General features: G+C 35.0%; 1 protein-coding gene across 4 annotated transcripts in view; it reads left to right on the top strand.

Annotated features, from left to right (window-relative positions):
• CDK13 (cyclin dependent kinase 13) overlaps nt 1–25,328 on the top strand; it is a 123,634-nt gene that overhangs the window by 91,642 nt on the left and 6,664 nt on the right. For 2 of the 4 annotated variants that reach the window (XM_040473009.1, XM_040473012.1), the window contains exons 8-12: nt 9,496–9,597; nt 9,693–9,770; nt 18,728–18,844; nt 19,397–19,528; nt 23,736–23,783. In XM_040473009.1, coding sequence (XP_040328943.1) covers nt 9,496–9,597; nt 9,693–9,770; nt 18,728–18,844; nt 19,397–19,528; nt 23,736–23,783 — 477 coding nt within the window. The remainder of the gene's footprint in view (nt 1–9,495; nt 9,598–9,692; nt 9,771–18,727; nt 18,845–19,396; nt 19,529–23,735; nt 23,784–25,328) is intronic. The other 2 variants (XM_040473011.1, XM_040473013.1) reach the window with 1 other exon arrangement.

The following is a 25,328-nucleotide window of genomic DNA, read 5'->3' on the forward strand; positions in this document are numbered from 1 at the left end:
AGGAGGCTGAGCTGCCTACCAGCCTCGGGACACACCCTTAAGGCATTGCTTTTTTTTTTTTTTTTTTTTTTTTTTTAACGTTTATTCATTTTTGAGAGACAGAAAGAGACAGAGCATGAGCGGGGAAGGGGCAGAGAGAGGGAGACACAGAATCTGAAACAGGCTCCAGGCTCTGAGCTGTCAGCACAGAGCCCAGCGCAGGGCTCGAACTCACAAACTGTGAGATCCTGACCAGACCCTAAGTTGGGCACTCAACTGACTGAGCCACCCAGGCATCCCAGGCATTGCTTTTGTTTGTTGGGAAAAAAGGTAGGCAAGTCTGTAACTGTTTCCCACCACCTCCCCTGATCCACCCCAGTCTTTTGAATTCCTGGGATTATCTAAAGGCAGAGTGTTGAAATCTATCATCGAACAGATAGTCTTTGAGCTCTCTTGGTACCTCCATTGAATGTAAAGACAAATTCAGTGAAAATTCACAATGGTACTTTGTTTTATAAAAGGTATATATCAATCTGAATAATTTATTCACTTTACAAATAAAAGAATTTCCCCAATATTGAGATATTCGTGTTTTAAAATTGAACTTTTTGGGGCACCTGGGTGGCTCAGTCAGTTAAGCTTCGGACTTTGGCTCAGGTCATGATCTTGCAGCCTGTGATTTTGAGCCCCTCATCGGGCTCTGTGTTAACAGCTTGGAGCCTGGAGCCTGCTTTGGATTCTGTGTCTTCCTCTGTCTCTGACCTTCCCCTGCTCGTGGTCTCTCTCTCAAAAACAAATAAACATTAAAAAAATATTTTTAGGGGCACCTGGGTGGCTCAGTCGGTTAAGCATCCAACTTCAGCTCAGGTCATGATCTCATGGTTTGTGGGTTTGAGCCCCGAGTCAGGCTTCTTGCTGATAGCTCAGAGCCTGGAACCTGCTTCAGATTCTGTATCTACCTCCCCACCCCCACCCCCCCCGCCGCCTTTGACCCTCCCCCGCTGGCACTCTGTCTCTCTCAAAAAAGTAAAAAAGATTTTTTTTTTAATTAAAAAATATATAATCGAGCTTTCTGGGTCAAATTTTACAGTTGAATGATTTTTCTCAGTCTCCCTAGTTCTTATTTTTTTCTGACAGAAACTAAGAATTTGGAAATATTAGAAAAAGCTGTCAACTAGTATACATGAAATATTTTTGCCATATATTTAGAAGTGTATTTTGGGACTCCTGGGTGACTCAATCAGTTGAGCATCTGACTTTGGCTCAGGTCATGATCTCACAGTTTGAGTTTGAGCCCCCTGTTGAGCTCTCCATTGTCAGTACAGAGCCCACATCAGATCCTCTGCCCCTCCCTGCTCATGCTCGCTTGTGCTCATGCGCGCTCTCTCTCTCTCTCTCTCTCTCTCTCTCTCTCTCTCTCTCTCTCTCATACACACACACACACACACACACACACACACACAACACACACACACTAAGCATTAAAAAAAAAAAAAAGAAGTGGATTTCATCCAGTTTTGCATTTAATCAACTTTGATAATATACTAAATATTTTCACTTCTGGATTTGATAAAAGTTAAAAAATTAAACTAGTCTAATTTTAACTGCTTAAAGATGACTGTGTTGTAAATGTTGTCTAGAACTTGATACATAGTATATAAAATAATCTTTTATTTAAATATTGCTTGCAATAAAACTTAATGACTTTAATTTGTGTAATTTCTCTACATAATTCAACATACTTTTATTTTTAAAATTATATTTAAATATACTTCTAAACATAAAAAGACAAAATATGAACTATTTACAGATTTATATTAATTTAAACATATTCTTGAGACTGTAGATATCTAGTTGCACTTGAGGCGATGAGACCATAGGTTTCATATGCGTAAAAATCCTTGAAATGTTTTAGAAAACTAGCCATTATCATTTTCACAAATTTCTCCCACCCAGCTAATTCATATAGGTCAACTAAACTTGCAAGGCCATATCCATTAAAGTGTCTGTCCTGTGCTCAGTATTGTTCTGGGCTTTGTGTGTGGGGTTCATAATAAAGAGTGGTCTCTAGGGTCTTTTGTCTTCCTGGGAAGATAGAAAACATAAAATACAATACAGTGGTAAGTATGATATAAAAAATAAGAATGTGAAAATCCGCTGATAATAGAGATTCGAGTTTATGAAGTTTGGTCTTTCACTATGTCTTGAAGGAGGTACAGGATTGAATGAGAAAAATGGGGAATTTCGAATTTAAAAGGAGTTAAGGCATAAACAGGTGAATTATTTTATTGACGTATAATTGACATACAACTTTATATTAGTTTCAGAATGTAATGATTTGACAGTTGTATGCACTGTGAAATGACAGTAGATCTAGTTATCATTTTTCACCATAAAAAGTTACAAAAGAAAAATTTTCATTCTTGTGATGAGAACTTTTCAAGATCCACTCTCCTGGCAACCTTCAAATATGCACTGCAATACTATTGACTTCGAGTCACCATGCCGCACAGCACATCCCCATGACCTGTTCATTTCACAATGGGAGGTCTGTACCTCCTGACCCTCTTCATCCAAATCACCCCACCTCCTCCCTGGCAACCACCATTCTGTTCTTCATGTCCATGAGTTTTTTTATTGTTTGTTTTTTAGATTTCATATATAAATGAGATCACATGGTATTTGTCTTTTTCTGTCTGCTTATTTCACTTAGCACAATACCTTCATGGTCCATGCATGTTGTCACAAATGGCAAGATTTCATTCTCTTGCCTGCATAGTATGACTTATGACTGCATAGTATTCCATTATATAGAGAGTAGTCCCCAGGTCTGGGTTTTGTGTTCCACAGTTTCAGATTCCTGCAGTCAAACCCAGTTCAAAACCAGATGATCCTTCTGATGTATCATCAGAAGGTCAGTAGTAGCCTAATGCTACATTAGTAGTGAGTGTCAGCATCACTCACCTCACTTTGTCTCATCACATAGGCATTTTGTTATCTCTCTTCATCACAAGAAGGATGAGTACAGTACAGTAAGATACTTAGAGAGACCATATTCACAAGTTTCATTACTATATAATTGTTCTACTTTATTATTATTATTATTATTATTATTGCTAATCTCTTATTGTACCTGATTTATAAATTAAGCTTTATTATAGTTCTGTGTGGATTAGCAAAAAGCAGTATATATATAGTTCAGTACTACTTAAGGTTTCAGGCATCCACTGGGGGGTTTTGGATTGTATCCCTTATGAATAAGGGGGGACTACTTTGTGTACCACATCTTCTTTATCCATTCATCCATTGTTGGACGCTTAGGTTGATCCATATCATGACTACTGTAAATAATGCTGCAGTGAACATGGAGGTGCAGATTATTATTTCCATTAGTGTTTACTTCTTTTTTTTTTTGGATAAATACACAGAGTGGGATTGCTGGGTCATATGGTATTCTGTTTTTAGTTTTTTGAGGAACCTCCATACTGTTTTCCATAGTGGCTGTACCAATTTACATTCCCACCAACAGTGCACAAGGGTCCCCTGTTCTCCACATCCTTGGCAACATTTGTTATTTCTTATCTTTCTGATAATAGCCATTCTAACAGGTGTGAATTGATCTCTCATTGTGGTTTTGCATTTCCCTCATGATAAGTGAGGCTGAGCATCTTATATGCCTGTTGGCCATGTGTATGTCATCTTTGGGATGACATTTTTTTTTCTTATGCCCATTTTTAAATCCGTTTTTTTTGGGGGGGGTTGTTTTGCTATTTGATTGTATGAGTTCTTTATGTGTTTTGGATATTAACCCCTTATATATATGATTTGCAAATATTTTCTCACACTCAGTAGGTTGCCTTTTCATTTTGTTGATGGTTTTCTTTGCTGTGCAGAAGCTTTTTAATATGATGTAGTCCCAACTTGGGACTTTAACCTTTTTTGCCTTTTCTTTTGGAGTCAGATCAAAAAAAAAAAAAAAAAAAACCCCAAAAACCAGCACTAAGACTTGATGTCAGGTGTTTTCTTCTAGGAGTTTTCTGGTTTCAGGTGTTAACATTTCAAGTCTTTAATCCATTTTGAGTTAATTTTTGTGTATGACAAGATAGTGGTCCAGTTTTATTGTTTTGCATGTGGCGGTTCAGTTTTCTCAGTACCATTGATACTCAAGAGATTGTCTTTTCTCTAGTTATATTCTTGTCTGCTTTGTCATAAGTTAATTGACCATATATGCGTGGGTTTATATCTGGGTTCTCTATTCAGATCCATTGACCTATGTGTCAGTTTTTATGCCACTACTATACTGTTTAGATTACTATAGCTTAGTAAATTAGTTTGAAATTGGGAGAGTGTGATGCCTTCACCTTTCTTCTCAAGATTGCTTTGGCTATTTGGAGTCTTTTTTGGTTCCACTCAAATTTTGGGATAGTTTGTACTATTTTTGTGAAAAATCCCATTGGGACTTTGATAGAACTTGCATTGAGTCTATAGATTGCTCTGAGTAGTATAGACATTTTAAACAATATTAATTTTTCCAGTCCATGAGCATGGACAATATGTCTTTACATTTATTTGTGCCTTTGGTTTCTTTCATCAGTGTCTTTATAGTTTTCAGTGAACAGGTCTTTAATCTCCTTAGTAAATTTATTTCTAGGTGTTTTATTCTTTTTGATGCAGTTGTAAGTGGGATTGCTTTCTTAATTTCTCTTTCTCATAGTTTATTGTTAGTGTATAGAAATGCAACAGATTTTTGTGTGGTTGATTTTATATCCTGTTTTACAGAATTTGTTTTATAGTATTTTGTGGAGTCTTTAGGGTTTTCTGCATATAAAATGTCATCCACAAATAGTGACACTTTTATTTCTTCCTTTTCAATTTCAGTGCTTTTTGTTTCTTTTTATTGCCTAATTGTTCTGGCTAGAGCAATTTGACATATTGAATGAAGGTGGATAGAATGGGCATCTTTGTCATTTTTACATCTGTGTTCACCAGGGATACTGGCCTATAATTTTCTTTTCTTTTTTTTTTTTCCTTTTCTTTTCTCTTCTCTTTTTTTTTTTTTTTTTTTTAATGTCTTTGTCTGGTTTTGTTATCGGGGTAATCCTGACCTAATAAAATGAGTTTGGAAGTGTTCTCTCTTAATCAATTTTTTGTCAGAATTTTAGAAGGATAGGTATTAAATCTTCTCTGTTTGGTAGAATTCATAAGTGAAGCCGTCTGGTCCTGGACTTTTGTTTGTTGGGAGGTTTTTGATTACTGATTCAGTCTCATTAGTAGTTGGTCTGTTCACATTTTTTCTTCATGATTCGGTCTTGGAGGCCTGTATGTTTCTAGGGATTTTTGTTTGAGCCGTTTCTCTTTTTTTCTTGTTGAAGCTAGTTAAAGGTTTGTCAGTTCTGTTTAGTTTTCAGAGAACCAGTACATGGTGTCATTGATCTTTTCTGTTGTCTGATTAGTCTCTATTTCATTTATTTCTGCTCTGATCTTTGTTATTTCCTTCCTACTACTAACTTTGGGTTTTGTTCTTCTTTTTCTAGTTTCTTTACATGTAAAGTTAGATTGTTTATTTGAGATTTTTCTTATTGTTTGGAGGTAGGCCTCTGTTGCTTTGAACTTCCCTTTTAGAACTGATTTTGCTGCATCCCGTAGATTTTGGTAAGTTGTATTTCCATTTTCATTTGTTTTGAGGTATTTTCTTACTTCTCCCTTCTAATTCTTTATTGACCCATTGGTGGTTTAGTATCATATTGTTTAATCTCCACATACTTAGGATTTTTTTCCAGTTTTTTTTTTCATGTAAGTGATTTTTAGTTGCATACCATTGTGATTGAAAAAGATGCTTAATGTGATTTCAGTCTTCTCAAATTTATTGAGACTTACTTTGTGGCCTCACATGATTTATCCTAGTTGTTTATCTTTTTCTTATGTTTATTTAGTTTTGTGAGAGAGAGAGGGGGGGAGAGAGAGAGAGAGAGCGCGCATGGGGGTGGCAGAGAGAGAGGAGACACAGGCTCTGAGCTGTCAGCACTGAGCTTGACATAGGGCTCCAACTCAGAATTCTCAAGATCATGACCTGAGCCAAAGTAAGATGCCTAATCAGCTGAGCCACCCAGGTGCCCCTAATTGGTTGTTTAAAGCTGATGTTGCCTTACTGATTTTTTTTGTCTGGATGATCTGTCCATTGATGTAAGTGGGGTATTAAGTCCCCTGCTATTATTGTATTGCTGTCCATTTTTCCCATTAGGTCTGTTAATATTTACATATTTAGGTGCTCCTATCTTGGGTGCATAAGCATTTAGAAATGTTATATCCTCTTGTTGGATTGACCCCTTTATTATTATGTAAAGTTCTTCTTTGTCTCTTACTACATTCTTGGTTTTAAAATCTATTTTGTCTGATACAAGTAAAGCTACCTCTGCTTTCTTTTGGTTTCCGTTTGTGTGAAATATATTTTTCCATTTTTTTAGGCTGTGTATGTTCTTACATCTGAAGCAAATCTCTTGTAGCAGATCGATGGTTTTTTTTATTCCAGCCACTTTGTCTTTTGGTTGGAGAATTTAGTCCATTTACCTTAAAGTACTTATTGATATTTCTTATTGCCATTTTGTTCCTTGTTTTCTGGCTGTTTTGTAGTTCCTATCTTCTCTTGCTGTCTTCCTTTGTGGTTTGATGGTTTTCTTTAGTGTTATGCTTAGATTCCTTTCTTGCTATTTTTGTGTATCTCTTGTAGGTGTTTACTTTGTGGTTACCATGATGCTCCCCCCTCCCATTTTATGTTTTTGATGTCACATTTTACATCTTTTTCTTTTGTGTGTCCCTTAACTGATTATTGTAGTTACAATTATTTTTACTTATGTCTTTTAACCTGTATGGTAGCTTTATGTGATTAATCCATTACCTTTACTATATATTTATCTTTACCAGTGAGACTTACATGTTTTCTTATTCAATTAGTGTACTTCCTTTGCTGCTTAAAGAATTCCCTTTAAAAGTTCTTTTAAAGTCAATTTAGCAATGATGAACTTCTCTAGCTTTTGCTTGTCCGGAAAACTCTCTCTGCTTTAATTCTGAATGATAACCTTGCTGGGTAGAGTATTTTTGGTTGGAAGTTTCTTTCCTTTCAGCTCTTTGTCTATATTGTGCCTCTCCCTTCTGGCTTGCAAAGTTTCTGCTGAAAGATCTGCTTAAAGTCTTAAGGGGTCTGGGGTGGGGGGTTCCTTGTATGTTAAAGTTGTTTTCCTCTTGCTTCTTTTTGGATTCTCTTTTACTTTTGACATTTTAATTATACTATGTCTTGCTGTGGATCTTTTGGAGTTCAATTTTTTTTATGGGACCTTTTGGGCTTCCTAGATCTGGACATCTGTTTGCCCACATTAGGGATGTTTGCAGCCATTATTTCTCCAAATAAGTTTAATGTCCCTTTGTTTTCTCTCTTCTCTTTCCAGTACCCCTATAAGGTGAATGTTATTCTGCTTGATGTCATTCCATAGGTTCCTTAAGCTTTCTTCACTTTAATTTTTTTCTTTTTTCCACTCTTGTTTGTTTGAGTTTCACTATGTCTTCTAGATCACTACTCTTGTCTCCTGCTTAAGCTAGTCTGCTGTTGAATCCCTCTAGTTTAGTTTCTGTTTTTCAGATCAGTTACTATCTTCAGCTTTGTGACTTCCCTTTGATACTTATATTTTCAATCTATTTGTTTAACTTCATGCTGTGTTTGTTGACTTTTCTCCCAAGATTGGTGAACATGTTTATGATCATGACTTTCACTCTGTTAGATAAATTACTTATTTCTGTCTCATTAAATTTTTTCTTCTCAGGTTTTATCTTGTTCTTTTGTTTGGAACATATTTTTCTGTTTCCTTATTTTGCTTGACTCTGTGTGTTGTTTCTATGTTTAGGGAAAACAGCTACCTCTTCTAGTCCTAAGGAGTGGCCTTGTGTGGGAGATGAACTTTGTCTTTCAACCTTGCCCTAGCTCTTCTGTTTCTCAGACCTTTGTGTTTGTCTAAGCAGCCTGATTTATATTTGCTAGGAACCAGTTATTAAGGGTGTTCCAAGACCAGTCAGTGTTCTGAAGGGAGGGATCTCAGTCAACACTTAAGTTCAGGTTGATTGGAAGCCAGACCCTCAGGCGGCAGCTTTTAGCGTATGCAAATATATATAGTTGTATGGTACCACGATTGTAAATCCTCTGCCTACAGACCAGGTGATCTGGAGATAGCCCTGGGCTACAATTGGAAAAGTCAAAATATATAAGCTCTTTTCTGGGAGGTACCAGTGAGCTGTAATGAGGCCAGTGGAGAGTGCAAAGGTGGTGTCCCCTGCCGGACATTCCCCAAGAGCACCTGTGTAGCATTTAGATGTGTGGCAAACCTGAAGTCTGTCCCTTAGGCTGAAGCTCTAGGACAGATAAATGGGCCTTTTTCACAGAAAGCCTGGGGGTGTGTTTCAGTCTGTGTGGTGCCCTGGTTATGGTGGCCTGCCAAGAACCTTTTCTCTGATTATTACATTCTCACGGGACTAAGGAACGCAGTCACCCCTGGCCACTAGAGCCATGTGATCAGGGAGCATCTCTTGTGTAGACTGTGTGTGACCAACAGGTTTAGTGCAACTGCGGGAGAGTGCAGGGCTGGAGTGTGCCTGCTGGCTTTAGTGGGGCCATGGGAGAGTGCAACAGTGGCACAGGGCAGTGCCTTTGTCTCTGGAGAGAGTCCCAGCAGGCCCCTACCCCTCTGGTGGATGGTTTAAGATTAGCAAATTAATATCCTTCACATATAATCTAGTTGCTTTTTAAACAGCTACTTTGTGCTGGTCCCTGGCTTGAGGGAGCCTGTTTGCAAGCCTTTTAAGAGAAGTATCTCAATTCCCTACAGGCTGTTTGGTCCCCTGGATGTAAGCCCCACTGGCAAATAAAGAGGTAGCAGTATGTGTATATTTTCTCTGTTAGAAGGTGACAAAGGAATCGTCTGATATGGTATCATACCTATTGCTTGTGGCGCTTTGCAGAGTAGACCTCAGCTACTACAGTACATTCACGTACTTTGTGTTCGCATACTAAAGTGGGTTGAAATATTGTCAAAGATACGTCCAGGTGAAAATGTTTGTTAGGTGATTCCAATTTGTACCGTATCTTGCCACACATTAGTAATTTGCCGGCTTTGGTTAAAATCATTCAACTTCCTTTAAGTCCGTTAATTCCTTTTAAAGTTATGGAAAGGAAAAACCAAACTGAACAGTTGAGTTGAAATATAAAGACCTTTTTTGGACCAAATGACAGTTAAAATCAGCCAACTACTTTTCATTTTTATGTATTAAGGGAATTTTCGGTTAATCACATTGCTCTCAGATGCATTTTATGATCATAGTCAGATGTAATAGCATGTCTGAATTTCGTAGGCAGATGGAATTGGTTTTAGTTCGGATTGTTATGCTTTGATTAGCCAAAATAATATTTCCTAAGAGAATCTCTCTTATTCTAACAGATACTAACTCTAAAGAGTGATTTTTGATTTTTTTTAGTCGGCCGTATACTAACAAGGTCATCACTTTATGGTACCGTCCACCTGAACTGCTGTTGGGAGAAGAAAGATACACACCAGCCATTGATGTATGGAGCTGTGGGTAAGATAGTTTTACTGATGGTTTAATTTACTTGAAGCTTTTGGTAGTGAAGTAAATTCGTATCATTTAGTAATGATGGGTATTTTTCTCGTTAGATGTATCCTCGGTGAACTCTTCACTAAAAAACCTATATTTCAAGCAAATCAGGAACTTGCACAACTAGAGTTAATAAGGTAAGTTCATGACTGTAATATTTGTTGGGGGTGTATTTAAAGTCTTTCAAGTTTGTGTTTTCAGGAGAACGACATGGTTTTCCTGAAGGCTAATGATTGCTGAGTGGAGGAAAAACTAGAATGTGGGTACTTTGATCCTTGTTCTAGTAAAATTAAGGATCTTAAAGTCCCTAGATCTTTTTTGCAATTAAATGAAAGGGCTAGAGGCCCCAAAAATAAGACTGGGAAGAAAGAGTAAATAAATATGAGGAAGGAGACAATACGTGATAGGTAACATTTTTTTAGTATGGCAGGGTGGAAGAATTCATGTTTTGGAGTACTGTAAGACAATATCTGTTTTATATATACATATGCATATGCATATACATTTATATGTATCTATATATGAATGTCTACACACCAAATGTATACATATGCACGTACCCACTAACATAAGTCTTCATTATTTAGAGCCTGTTGTAGAGCCTATGTCATCAAGGCATACATGTTAATCACATTTCTCTTTAATATTTTAAAATATTTTTTTTAAAGAGCCTTGGCTTTCATATATAATAATGTTAATTTACAACTTCTAAGATTTGTGTGTTTCTCAAAATATGGATGAGAACTTTTAGGAAAGGTACTGGTATGAGGTACCAGTATACTATGATACCAGCTACCAGTATACTATGATATATACCAGATACCAGTATATTATGAACCTTCCTTTCAACAGACTTAATTGGATTAATTGATGCTCCCCAGTCCCCCTGTAAGTAACACTAGTTTGATAACATGGCAAACTGAATGTTTGCAGCTAATAGGCTACTACTCTCTAGTAAGACTATGTATTTATCCTACCAGTTGAAGTATGATGACTAAGAGTTAGTTGTTTACTGACTTTTTTGTATACCGACTTTTTTTTTTGTATGCCTGCGTTTTATTATTGTATATATATCCTTTAATTATAGACAGATGCAGTGCTTTGCAAAGACTTAACAAAGTTGGGGTGGGCAAGTTAGAAAGATAAGTCATAAAAATTTGGAAGAATTTAGTACTCAAATTGCTTTAAATCCTTGATATGATGTGTTATGGGTGTGGTTTATTCAAGAAAGCGAATACAGAGTCCCATTCAACGCATCCTCTGTTCAAAGGAAAGGCCTTGCTCTGTGTCAGAAAATTGGAGAATAAATGTACATTTTTTATTTTTCAGTTATAATAAAATGTTTAAATTATGTATCTGTGTTTCTTTATTTGTTTTAAATCATTCCTGTTACCCATTTTTTCTATTAACAAGGCATTGGTCCTGATTGTATTGGATACTAAGGCTCCTATTAATGATAAGTTAACATTTATTTACTTTATACATGATGCAAGCATTGTTCTAAGAATTTCACCTGAATTAACCTCAGTTAAGCTTCATAACAACCTTCTTTATTCTTTTTATAGTTAAGAAAATGGAACCTTAGAAAGTGAAGAATTTGTCCAGGGTCATAGAACTAGCAAGTGGCAAATTTGAGATTTGAATTTAGTTTTACCATAGTAGCTAAACTTCTAACTCATTCTCTCCACCATGTAGGAAATAAAACTGCTTGGAGATTTTTGGTTAGTATGACATAAGCATCAATAATTGATCAAACATCCTGAAAAATTTCTCCAGAATATTAATCCAAAACTTCTAAAGAAAAGATTAGTCAGTAGTATCTAGTTTTTCATTAAAAATCAACTTGCAGAGTCAAGTAGGAGTCATCTCAAGAATACAAGAATGCTTCAGTTTTAGGAAATCTATTACTATAATTCATCATTTTAATAGAAGTAAAATAGTATGTTTATCTTAGTAGGCATTGAATAGGCATTTACTAGAAATATAAACCAAGTGTAGAGGTATAATTCTTTAATGTGATGAAAAGATGTATTACAGACTAATATCCAGAATATTTAGTGTTGAAATACTAGAAGATATAAGACAAGAATTATAAAAAGTGTTTTCTAGTATCATTACTTTAAGAGTGTTTTTAGAAGTACCAACCAGTTAACTAGTAGTGTTATAAAAGTGAACCAATAAGAGGTATAAATAGTGGAAAGATAAGGCAGTATTGTTATAATTTGTATATGATAACATTGCATACATGCAACATGCAAGGGAATTACCTGAAAGACCTTAAATTAAAAAGTTTGGTAAAATGATGAGTGTTGAGAAACCCTGTGTGTGTGTACATATGTGTGTATATACGTATATACATATGTGTGTGTGTGTACACACAATATACACGTATATAAATATATATGTATATACATACAATACCCTAATACGTTAATACATTTATGCCAAAAGCAGTAGCTTCTTAAAAATATGTACCAGTAATAACCAGTTAGAAACGTACCTGAGGGAAAAGATCCCTTTAACAAAAGCACCATCATATATACTCCATGCTTAGTGAAAACTATAATATCTCACTTAACATTGTAAAGCAGATTTGAATAACTATTGGGAGAAATGTATCTTGTTTTTGGTTGGAAGCCTTAACTTTTTTAAAGATGGCAGTTCAACCTGTGTCAATCAGTATAGTCCTAATGAGAATTTCAAAAGACATTATCCCTCCAGATAAACGTTAAAATAACCAGAAAAATTCTTAAAAAGAAGGAAAATCTGGCATATCATATGTTAAAACAAAATTATAGCAACTAAAACCATTTGCACTGGCACAAGATACATAGATGAATTGGTGGAATTATATGGCAAGTCCAGAAATAAAGCAAGTTTATATGGACTTTCAAATACAGTATAGAGAAAACATTTCAAGGCCAGGGGGATTAACTGTACAAGTATCTATTGGTTGCTGGTTGTGTGCCAGTTACTTGGCACTGAGGGTACAGTGAAGGGTGCGGGTTGTATCCTCAGTGCCTAGTGACTGGCACACAATTTTTTTACTTTCTAACTGGGAGAGACAAGACAAAACAAATTAATAAAATGGATCAGGTGGTGATAAGGGATAGAAAATGACAGGAGGTAGTGTCATATATAGAGTCAGGGAAGGTTTCTCCCATAAAGTATCATTTGAGCAGGGATCTGAAAGAAGTGAGGGGACAGTAAAATAAAGATCCTGATGCATGAGTGTACTTGTTATGAACATGTTAAGTCCATTAGTGAACTCAGCCCATCCACTTGGTCACATACTGTACAGAGATTAAAAAGGAAATGGTAGATCTGGAGATGTTGACATAGAAAAGCAACATCATTACATGATGTTTTACAGAACCGTTTTGCAGAAGGCTATGTTTGGTTTGGTCCCATTTAGGTAAGACTGACACATCAAAAGAGTCTGGAGTTATTGTCTGAGCATGGATTTGTGAGAGGGGGCTATTTTACATTCCAGTTTATATATTTCAGAATGTTTTTGTTTTTGTTGGTATGATACCAAATATTTATAATATAAAAAGATGGTGGAATTGTGATTCTATGGCATTATTTTTAAAACATGAAGAAAAAGACGTTTCTGACAAAAGAAACAGTTGTCTCCCTGACTCCCTGATATGAAGGAGGCATCAGAGTACTATTGATTGAAAGGGTGGGCTGTGGAATCCTCCAGACCTGGGTTCTAATGCCAGCTCAGCTACTTCCTGCTCTTGTGACTTAGGGTAAGTTCCATAACCCTCTAAGTTTGTTTCTTCACAAGTAAAATAGGATTAATCATATGCTTAGGGTTGTAAGAATTAAGTGTTAAGTTTCCTACTTCTCCCTCTAACTTTGTTTGCAGTTATGTTTGAATATATCCCCAGTCTAAAGCCCCAGGAATGATGGGTTCTAGTCTGCATAAAAATCCGTGTGAACTAATCAAAGGTGGGAATACTAGTCAGAATCTGTGTTTAAAAGCTTCACACTACAGTGGTTAAGTTCTGTCTACTTAGCCTTGTTCCAGAAACCTTTTTAGGCAAAGTACAAAAGTTTTGTGATAAGAAATAGCTTGGGTTTAAGATCAACGGCAAAAGGAAGTGAAAACAGGTGATGCCAAAATGGGATGAATTGGGAGCAAAAACTGTTAACACAAGAGTCACTGTTTTAACTCCACGAAGAACTTTTATATCACACAGTGTACATTACATTGCTTATGAAAGAAAAAACACTTATAATCATGGAAAAAGTGAGAAGTAGATTGGAATGAAAAGAATTCTGCTATCCACCTATGGTCACACAGGTGAAATTTTTAACATCTTAAAAGCTTTAGCCATTGATTGTTCTAAAATATAGCTCAAGAAGGGAAGCTCCCATATTTTTAAAAATGAAGCATGTATATCTTCATAAATCAATAGCATAAACATTCTTTAGACTTGTGCTTCTTTTTGCTCTTAAGAATTTCTCTACACCCTGAAAAATTATGTAAGATCCCAGGAGCTTTGTTTATGCTAGTTGTATCTATTGATATTTATCGTATAAGAAATTAAAACTGAAAAATTAAAAATATTCACTTTAAATCAATATATTAATACGGTTTAATTGTAAAAGTCTTTGTTTTCCAAACTAAAATAAATATTGGTGAAAATGAGTAGCATTGTTTTACATTTTTATATATCATTTAATATCTGGCTTAATAAAGTAGTAACATCTGGATTCTCCTCTTTGTGATATGTTGTTTTCAGTAGTCTTTTAGATAATCGTGTGTATTCTCCTTTGAAACTATACTAAATAAGTGGTTATTTTTTATAGGTTAGTTGTAAAGTGCAGTGTGAAAACATGAAGGAATATATTGTATTCTAATGTATTAAAATCCATTAGTCTGTCTTGCACTCTGGATCTGTGTTGATTTTGTAACATTGGTAATTTGGAAAATATCAGATCACTGAATTTAGCAGATTCTAAATGGAACATTTCATTATATAATATTGGTTATCACCACTAATCTCATCAGAAAAGCCTATAGGTATTTATTGTGAAGCTTTCAAGTCTATGGTGTAGATAAAACCTTTCTGGTATTCTAATTTTCTCCTAAAATCTTGGATTTTATAATTGAAAATAAATACCACACTTGTCTTCCTTGAAGTAACAAGCTGACTTTGTTCACATGTGAGAAAATGTCTGGCAGATACCCAAGTCTGAATGACCATAGTGTGTTACTTATTCATATAGGGAAAAATGATGGGCCATGAAAAAACTGCTACTTCAGCAGTTACATAACACAAGTGTGTCTCAAGATAACCATCAGAATTTCTTGAGCAACAAAAGTGCTTTATCTTATGTTTTCTCACTGAGAATATAAATAAGATGTATACTCAAGTGTTAGGGTTTAATAACATTAACAGTTTTTAGTGCTTCAACAAGTATGACCGTAAGTGAAATGGGTGTTCTGTATCATCCCTGCCCTGGGAGATTGTATAGTAGTAAAGAGTATTTACTGTTGATAGTTTTATACCATCAGTGGATAATCAACACATTGAAAAAAGGCAAATAATGTTTCAGTAACATCTTTCACCTGCCGGACTGCTTAAGGGTCCAAGGGATTATTATCCAAGTGTCTTTGGACCCCCTTTTTGAGAACTGCTACTGTATACCAATCTCACATACGAATATTGATGCAAAACATCCAAACGAACAAGTAGAATATAGCATTACACTAAAATAATAGTACTTTTGTCAGGGCCAGGTGTATTCCTCATTTAAATGTAAGGATGAGTATTAGGAAAGCTCTTAATATAATATACAACATTAGTAACCCAGGGAGGAAAATGCAGATGATGGTTATAATAGTTTCTAAAAATGAAACTAACAAACTAAAAATGAAACTAACAAACGAGTGCAAAACATAGTTAGGCAAACTGCCTTTTAAACATTTAAAAGCCACAAAATAAAACCCATAGTAAAAAGGAATACATTAATTTTTAACAGGATATATGTGAGTGTGTGTGTGTGTGTGTGTGTCTGTGTGTGTGTGTGTGTGTATGAGTATCTTTATTATATGTTTTCCTTAAACCAAAAGTCATCATCCTTCCCAGTTGTAAACAATTAGAGTACTCCCATTTAAAGTCAGAAACTAAAGTCAGTATCATATGGCATCATTATCATTGTAACATTGTTTTGAAATTGCCACATACCATATCATAATGATAAAGAGGTATGCATGTTTGAAAAAATAGAGGAGAATTCTCATTATAGGTGAGCCTCAAAGAAAGCCTCAAAGAAACAACTATTAAAACTATGTTAGGACCCATAGGATCTCAGATGGCTATTTAAAATTTTGTGTCATATGTCAAAACGTTTTCTATAATAGGACTTTCCTGATAGGAATAAGAATACATTCAAACAAGTAAAAAATAAAGATGATAAAAAGCAATATATAAGATCTAATTAAAGAAAGATACATATAAACTGAAGGAAATATAAATGTTGTATATTTCTGGGATAGAAATTAAACCTTCTGAAGATAGCAATTCTTTCTAAATCTATAAGTTCAGAGCAACAGTGGAATCTGAACAGATTCTCTTACTTTTGGAGTGTGACAGTATTGATTCTACAATCTGTAAGAAAATTCTGAGGAGGGTAATTAGAGGTGTGGGTGGATATAGAAGGCTTTGTCCTGTTGGTCTTACAAAAAATAAAAAGCTACCGTATGGTATTGGTACCAGAGTAGGTGAGTCAGAATAAAGTCCCAAAATAGATCTCAGGTATTTGGGGATTTAGCATATGATGCATCTCAGGACCTCTTCGGTAAGTGATCTTGAGAGAGCTGGTTGGCCATCGGGTACAGATCTTAACCAATATGCAGTTTTCATCAATTGCTGTCATGTCTGCTTCCTCAGTTTCTAGTAACTTTCCCTGCCTCAGATGATCTAATGACCTGCTACTAGTTCGATAACTTTACTATTCAACTCTCTTCTCACAACACATAGAGTAAAATAGTTGAAACTCTTTAGCTAAGGGGTAATGAAACTTACTTTCATTTTATTTCTATTGAATGGGCCAGATGCCAGCTCATTTAATTTCACAGCTCTGAAGTAAAACTAATCTGCCTTTTACAAAAGAAGAAACAGATTTTTAAGCAATGCAGTTTGACCAATTGTCACAGGCAGGTTTCAGTTCTAAAGTTTGTTTTCAGAGTTTGCCTTCATTCTAGTTAGGCGAACTACCTGTTAAAACTTACTGCGTGGCTCCTATCTGTGCTCCCAGCAACCCTCCCTGAGCCCTAAATTCCACCTGTTTCTTTAGTCTTCCTCTGATATGTCTGTACTGGACTACTTCTGTGCCTCTGCCTATGCACTTCTCTTTGCCAGTAACATTTTTGTTAGTTCCTTTCCACCTGTCTATTATTTACTTATCCTTGGAGCTGTAGCCAAAATTCTGTACCTCTTCCATAACTTGAGTACATTTTCTTGTATTTCTGCAGTTGAAAGCATCCTTCACTTTTGAAAATTTCAGTATACTTTATATTTCTGTAATAACGTACATCACTCTGCCTGGGATTATTTATATTGTTATTGAGAGAAGTTTACAAAAGTTAAAAGACACAGTTCCCAAACTGTAGTTTAGTAAGAAAAAACAGATACGTAAACTAAAATACAAAAGAGTGAAATAGTGTCAAAAGAAGCAAGTAGAAATCAGAGTGACTGTTCTCGGTAGCTATGGGGACACAGAAGACCTCATTGAATACATTATTTTTTATCTGAATCTGGAGAAATGAAAAGGATTCTGCTAGTTAGAATCTAGCAAGGGGAAATATCACAAATGCGGAAGAGTGATTGATCTGTGGGGAGGGATGAATTGGGAAATGAGACTGGGAAGGCAGTTTGAAACCAGATCATAGAACCATACCCCTGAGTTTGACCTTGTTTTCTGAGACAGCCACTGTATTTTTGAGGAAGTTGTAAGGAAAAAGAGACTGGCAGTGTACAAATACCTTAATACCTTTTTAAAAGCTTAGGTTTACAAAAATCCTGAACTATGTTGAAACAAAAATGTACTTTTCAGTGGCATAGCTTAAAAGACCTGCGATTTCTTCCATAAAGAAGAAATCTTTATTTTTTGTGTGTTTCTGAGACAGCGTTCTACAGCTCAGCTAAAGAATGGCTGGCAACTTTAGCCATGGCTTGTTTATACACATTGGTGCATGCATTTATATTTATTATGTACAGAACAGTTTTACTTTTAGTCAGTGATGCCTGGACATTTCCTCTTTACATATGAAGACCAGCTGAGGATTTTATGTACAATGCACATTTATTTTTGAGATTCAGTGTACTGAGGGTAAGCATATTTAATGATTTTTCATCTATATATTATCAAATCAGTGTTTAAATATTTAGCAGCTGGGGTTATCCATGTTATAGCCTTCCTTCTACAAATTACCATAACAAGGACTTACTAGTTAGTACAAAAATAGGGTTTCCAAAATACAGATAAGCAGAGATTAAAGCAGTTAAAATTTCTAAATACCTTGAAATCAGTGGCACTACTTAAGTTGAAGAACTTTTATGTCTCAAGAATGTTACTTTGAAGGGTCCTCCTGTTGACTGAATTCAGCAGCAGACCTAGTACAGTTCCTTTCCTGGATGTAGGAAGTTTGTTTCCAGTGTTCTCACAGACATCATCATAGTCATGAGAAGGTGATGACAGGTACCTACAGAACAAGAGAAAGACATCCTAAGTTCTTGCTCCTTAATTTATTGGCATAAATTTTTTAGCTTGCTTCACAATATGGTCAGCATAATTGAAGTGTTATCTGTGTTTTCAGACTTGATTGTACAAATATAAAGGTTTTCTTTTCAGGAATGTTTGGAGTGTTAGAGGTAGCTACTGAAAATAAGTTGATATCTTAAAACTAGTAAATAAGTTGGGATGACTAAAATATTGAGTAAAACTTCTCATACATTGCATGAAGATTCTATGTAACCTTTATTGAATAATGAGTTGAGGTTTTATGTGGCAGTCATGTATGATTTTTTTTTCTGTGTAATTTACATTGATGTACTTATTTTTGTGTGTTGTTTAGCCGTATATGTGGGAGTCCATGTCCTGCAGTGTGGCCTGATGTAATCAAACTACCATATTTCAACACCATGAAACCAAAGAAGCAATATCGTCGAAAGTTAAGAGAAGAATTTGTTTTGTAAGAAGGGGATGCTTAAATGTCCATATTGCATTGATTTTTTTTTTCTTTTTAGTTATTGTGAATTCTAAATGTCACTGTCCTCTATTGACCCAACGTAGACCGATCACAATTCTCTCATGTCCTTTAATTTTGACTTTCCCTTTGCTACATGCAAATTACCATTTCACTATCATTATGGTTTCAGTGATTTGGGGTTGTGTGTTTGATTTGGAGTTTACATGATGGAACTTTAACATCATTTAAAATTTTAATGAAGCAACTTACATGTTATTTGAGTTCAGGTTTTTATTTTGTTATAGGAAACTATACTATTCAGTTCTTCATTGTTAAAATTGCATATTTCCAATTGAGTAATAAAATAATGCTATTGTTTGCCAAATTTCAAATTATTTAGAATGATAGTTAAAAAGTATGTAAAAATATGTCTCAAAGGAAAATTTGGAATTTATTGGAATAAAGTAGTACAAACATGTTATAAAATGTTATTTTAAAGAAGCATTAAACTTATGTCAAAGACCATGTATGACTTTTGTAATCCTCTCATGCCAGTATTCCTGCAGCCGCATTAGACTTATTTGATTACATGCTCGCCTTGGATCCTAGTAAGCGCTGCACTGCAGAACAGGCTCTTCAGTGCGAATTCCTTCGGGACGTGGAGCCCTCAAAGATGCCTCCACCAGAGTAAGTGGCTCTTTATTAATAATTAGATCCCATCTGGATAGTTTTAGTAGCATCTGTATAAAATGATCAGAAGCTATTGCATGATTATTTAAGTCAAAAAGAATAAGTCAAAAGAAATAGAATACTAGTAATACACATAATTTGCACATCTAGAATTTAGAACCTTGCTTAATGTTCTGCTAACCATAGGAATAGCAAGAGCAGCTTTTCCTTTTTCTAATTTTATTAATAGATTTCAACTCTAGGAAAATATTCCTGCTGCTAATATTATTCTAGTACTACTTCTGCCAGCCCCAGTGTTGCTATAGCTAAAAATTTGGGTGCTATGCTAAGCATTTTTCATGTATTACATTAATCTTTATAATCCTATCAGGTGGGTATTATTATTGTCCTCTTTATATAGAGGAGGAAGCAGGCTCAAAGAGGTTAAGAAACTTGCCCAAGAATACAAATCTAGTAAAGGGTGGAGCCAGCCAGTTAGTTCAGTAACAAAGAGAAGTTCTGAAATATTCCTGGCATACTATATAATAGAAAATCCTTATCATTGGATAAAAGAGCATTAGTAACAAAAGTCTGTATAGAAGGAGTTTATTGGATGAAGCAGAGAAAATGTATAGAGTTTGGGAGTCAGAATAGCTGGGTTCTTGAACCTTCCTTCCCTTGTGGCTCCTGTAATTTCTCTAGGATTGCTTTGGGGAAAAAGGGAGGGGACAGAGCAGTCCACTTGGTTCTCTTTTTTGATAGGACCTAGACCTTTTGTAGGGATTTTTATAGTAATTTAAAAACTGAACGATGAGTGTAACAAAAGCAGGCCTATCCCTATAATAAAATGTTTCCGTGTAATAAAATTAGTATATTGTGAATGAACAAACATGGGCTTTGGAGTTCAAATCCTGGCTCTTCCACTTATCACTTAGATTGGACTTACTTTATTCTGAGACCTTCACGTTCAACTTCATTAGGTTTTTATTGAATTATATGAATAGACATTGTGGGATGATTTGACAGGCAGAAAGGATCTATCACTTAACATGTTGAAGGACCTGAATCATTCGCTGTTTAATTAATTGTTTCATGGTGGGGTTTTTGTTGTTGTTGTTGTTCTTTGCTTGTGGGTATATATCAGCAGGCTTGAGACTTTGGCACCAGTACCCCTTCAAAGTATATCTTTTATAACTTCTGATTTGGAAAAATTTCACCTCTGCAGAAAAATATGAAGAACAGTACAATAAGCACTTATATGTCATTCACCTAGATTCAATAATTATTAACATTTGCTTTACACTATATATAAGGTTTTCGTCCTGAAATATCTGAATATTGTATTGTGGAAGTGACACAATACTTATAAATGATTTGTCATGTAGCTGTAAGAACTGGGACTTTGTTACTACAGTGCCATTATAAAGCATAAGAAATTTAACATTGCAGTATGTAGTAGGCAATCCATATTTAAATTTCTCCAGTTGTCCCAGTAATTTCCTTTATAGTTTTTGTTTTGTTTTTTGTGTTTTTTTGATGAAGAATTCAGTCAAAGCTCACTCATTGGATTTGGTTGTAATTCTCTTCAGTCTTTAATTGCTCTTTGGGGGAGGGCTTTTATGACATTGGCATTTTTGAAGAGTTCAAGCTAGCTATTTTGTAAAACATTCTACATTTTGGCTGTAATTGCTTTCTTGTGATCAAAATTAGAATAACTTTTTTTTTTTTTGTCAAGAATAGTACTTAGGTAGTGATGTGTGCTTCCTGCTCTATCCTATCAGGAGGAATGTAAGGTCACTCTTCTCCCATTATTGGTAATACTAAGTTGATCTCCTGGTTCAAGTGGCCCACATGAAAGAATCCTGGTAAAAATTATATTGAGCATATTTTTAATTAACATCTAAACTTGTTTTAATCAAGCGTGGAGATAGTTGCAAAAGATGTAAATTTCAGTGTATGGTAAGTGTTGACACTTTTAAATGGAGCAGTTATCTCACTTCTTGTAAATGTACCCACTGGGATCAAAATATCTTAGCATTTTGATATTCATCAAGATTCATTTAGAAAATACAGAATACTCTTCAACAATTGGACAGTGTCCCTTTTTTAAATCTGGAACTTATATTAATTTCACAGGTTTTTAATGTAACATTTATGCTTGAAAGTATTTTATTGATTACCGTATTGAACTTCTTTAAAACAAATATATGTATATAAATGGAAATTTAATCTTAAAATTTTTCTGATTTTAAGCTTTTTTTCTTCTTGATCAGATGGTCATTGTGAATATTACTAGTATATATTTCAGTTTAAAAAAGGAAAGAAAATTGTTGACTCACTATGTTGTAGCCCTGAAACTAATATAATATTATATGGTAAATTATATGGCAACTATATTCCAATTAAAAACATTTTTTTAAGGAAAGAAAAAATTAATAAATTTGTTTGTAAATGCGACCTAATGAAATAGGTAGGACTGTGATTTTTTTTATATCTACCAATTAATATTACTCATTCTAGAATGAGAGAGTTCCACATTAATTGTAATTTTATTCTTTTCTTTTTATAAGTACCCTTGTAAGTAAGCCTTTGCGAACAAATGGTCTTTTGTCATGGTTTTATCACTGAGTTCTTTGCACTCCTTCCATATTATGTCCAAAAATCACAGAGTGATCTGTCATCAGAAATTATGATAATGACCTTTCAAATGTCGACTTAAGGTTCTGTTTTAATTTTCTTGACAGTAAAGAATTGGAAATCCTATGGCTTGAAAAGATTTTTAAGAGTCATTCATTATTTTTTCAAATTTTGAGAAAATAAACTAAAGAAGCTTTATTAGTATCTTATTAAATGATTTCTTATACTTCGTACTTTTTCTTTTATTAACACTTATTTCATCCAGTAAGTATACTTGGAAAAGTTTAGGGTGTCAACATGTAACGTCAGTACAACTTCGCCAATCTATATGTTACATCTTTTTTCTTAGTACTTTTTTAAAATGCATGGTTTTGTGAAAACCTTGGAACTGTAGATACATCCCATTTAATTAATGGAAAACATCTGTCATATAACCTAATTGGAACCTGTCCATATTGTCACACACATCACCTAATTTTTACCAGAACACACCTGACTGCATTTCTCCATTAAAAATAAGCATATTAAAAAAAAAAAAAAGGCATATTAATACACATTTTGGTGAACAGGCTGTAATCCAGTAATAAATTACAGGATGCATCACTAAAGCATTCAGGTTGAAAGTATAATGATATTGTGATTAATTTTAGGAATAATCAAATGAGAATAGGATATTAAAACAAAAAAACAAAACAACTGCATTAATTATATTAGATGTGGTGTCAAAACTTTACTGGCATATTTAATGGAAAGAAAAAACATATTACTAAAAAGTGAAAGAGTGACAGCTAGCCTATAATTTTATTTTTTCTCAACAGTAAGTGAAAAGCACTGAACAATTTATAAGATAAAATATGATCAACTGTAATTGGAATAAGCATTTCATGATGTGAGTGATTTGATAAAGGTAGTTTTAAACTATCTTACGTAATGATGATAAATGGGTATCAAGCGTGAATACAGTGCCTACTATGTGAGGGGCACTGTCCAGCGCTTACATATGTTAACATATATCATTACCTCTACCCCATAAGGTAGATTATATTGTTAATCTCATTTTTAAAGATAAGGAAACTGAGGCACAGAGGTCAAGTTACTTGCCTAATGAGAGCCAATAAGTAAGTGGCTGAGCCGGTATTTGAACCTTCAGAAAAAGCACATAAAAATGTGGTCATCCTGGAAAACGTTGCCGGTATATCCAGAGTCTGCATCACTAACCTATACATTACAGCTATTGGTTGGGTAATGTTGGTCTTTCCTAGAGATGAGCGTGGAGATCATCCATAAAGAATCTCTCAGCTTTAAATTGTGGGAGGGAGCCCAGAAGCCCTTTCCTGTGGATTTCTTTGCTTTCCCGTTATGGGGCTCTCCTGCAAGAGCATCAGGGTGGAAGAAGTGAAGTCACTCCTGTTGCCCCACTCTGAGTACCGCAGTATATCTGAATTCGGAATATCCCAGCAGGGGCTAAGGCCACACATCTTAAAATACATAAACACACACACAGAAAGGAAAGTCTTTGGCGGGTTTATGATGCCTTAAAGCTTCCCAATATCAATATTTCAAATTGTACCTTTGTTTGTTACTCCAGGAGGTTTTTACACGCTGAGGCAATGCACCATAGTAAGATGGCTGAGAGGTATGCCTTTGTTTTGTTTTTGGACCTCAGGTGCATAGACTTGGTTTAATCATAATCCTTGTGTCACTCATCATTGGTCCATGCATGGCTCTCTTTTTTTTCTTTTAGTTACTTAATTAGTTATTTTAAATGATGTTAATAAGCAGCCATGAACCTACCAAATAAAAGCTAGAACCTTGGAAATAACCTACGTTAGTCATATCATACCCTCTCCCCACCCCCTGCCCCACGACCTATCCCCTTGCCTTCCTCCACCTGAGGTAACCATCATCCCTGTTTTCTTTTGTATATACTTTTGTTGCCATCTATATGTACTCATAAAAAGTTATATTTTAAAATTTTTAGTTGTTTTTAATTTTATAAAAGAGTGTCATGCTGTTTGTAATCTTTTGGGAATGACTTTTTTTTACTTGATATTATATTGCTAAGATTCGACCATATTGTTGCATATGCCTTTATTTTGTAACATGAGATGAGAGTAATTGTGAAAGAGGAGGTGTGAAAGAACTTGCTGTGCAGGCCATTCTCCAAAGTCAATTGTAGGAAAGCTGTGTCAGTTGTTTTAAAACCATTTCAGGTGCATCCCCTTCAAAAGCATCCCTAGAGGTGAACACACCCAGGTTGAAGACTTGTAGCTGTATCAACCAGGTTGGGGCTGCTTAAGAGAATTTGTAGATATTCTGGGCAAGTTTATTAACCTTTCCAAGCCTCAATTTTCTCATCTTTAAAATAGATATAATAGTAACTTCCCATTGGAATTTTTATTAGGATAAGAAGAAAACATTTATAAATCAACCACTTACATCTTTCTTTAGGCAAAAGTTACTCTGTAGTGTTGTCAGTTTTAAGAAATTACATTAATGAAGGTAGAACTGTTTCAGAATTGTGGGTAATTTTGATAGCTGCTAGGTATTCAGAACTCTTTATTGATGAGTAATTAGCCTGGACTACCTATTTTTGAACCTTCTCTGTAGCATAGTTTCATTTTAGAGCATTTGATTATGGAAGTAAATAAGAGGGTATTAAAAAAGTAAAAAGCTTTTACTAGAAAGTCTTTCACAAATGTTATCTCCTAGCCTTTACTACTCTTTAATCCTGTTTCCATTTCCTGCGAATGGCATATTTTTTGCCTTTTTTTCCATGTCCTGTTCAGTGTATGGTGTACTGTGATAAGAACTGGCTTTAAAAGACTGCACCAAGGATAATAGTAACAAAGTTTTATGAACATGTGTTCTTCATTCATAGTTTTTAAAAATTTTTTTAATGTTTTATTTTTTATAGAGAGAGAGACAGAGCGTGAGCGGGGGAGGGGCAGATAGAGAGGGAGACACACAATCCGAAGCAGGCTTCAGGCTCCAAGCTGTCAGCACAGAGCCCGACACGGGGCTCAAACCCACGAACTGCGAGATTATGACCTGAGCCAAAGTCGGATGCATAACCGACTGAGCCACCCAGGCGCCCCGTTCATTCATAGTTTTAATAAATGATTATTTGTCAATTATTCAGAAGCCACAGAAAAACAGTCCATTTGTAAAAGTGAATCCC

This window comes from Herpailurus yagouaroundi, unplaced genomic scaffold (genome assembly GCF_014898765.1).
Source record: "Herpailurus yagouaroundi ecotype Mexico unplaced genomic scaffold, PumYag 100, whole genome shotgun sequence".
Taxonomy (NCBI): Eukaryota; Metazoa; Chordata; class Mammalia; order Carnivora; family Felidae; genus Herpailurus; species Herpailurus yagouaroundi.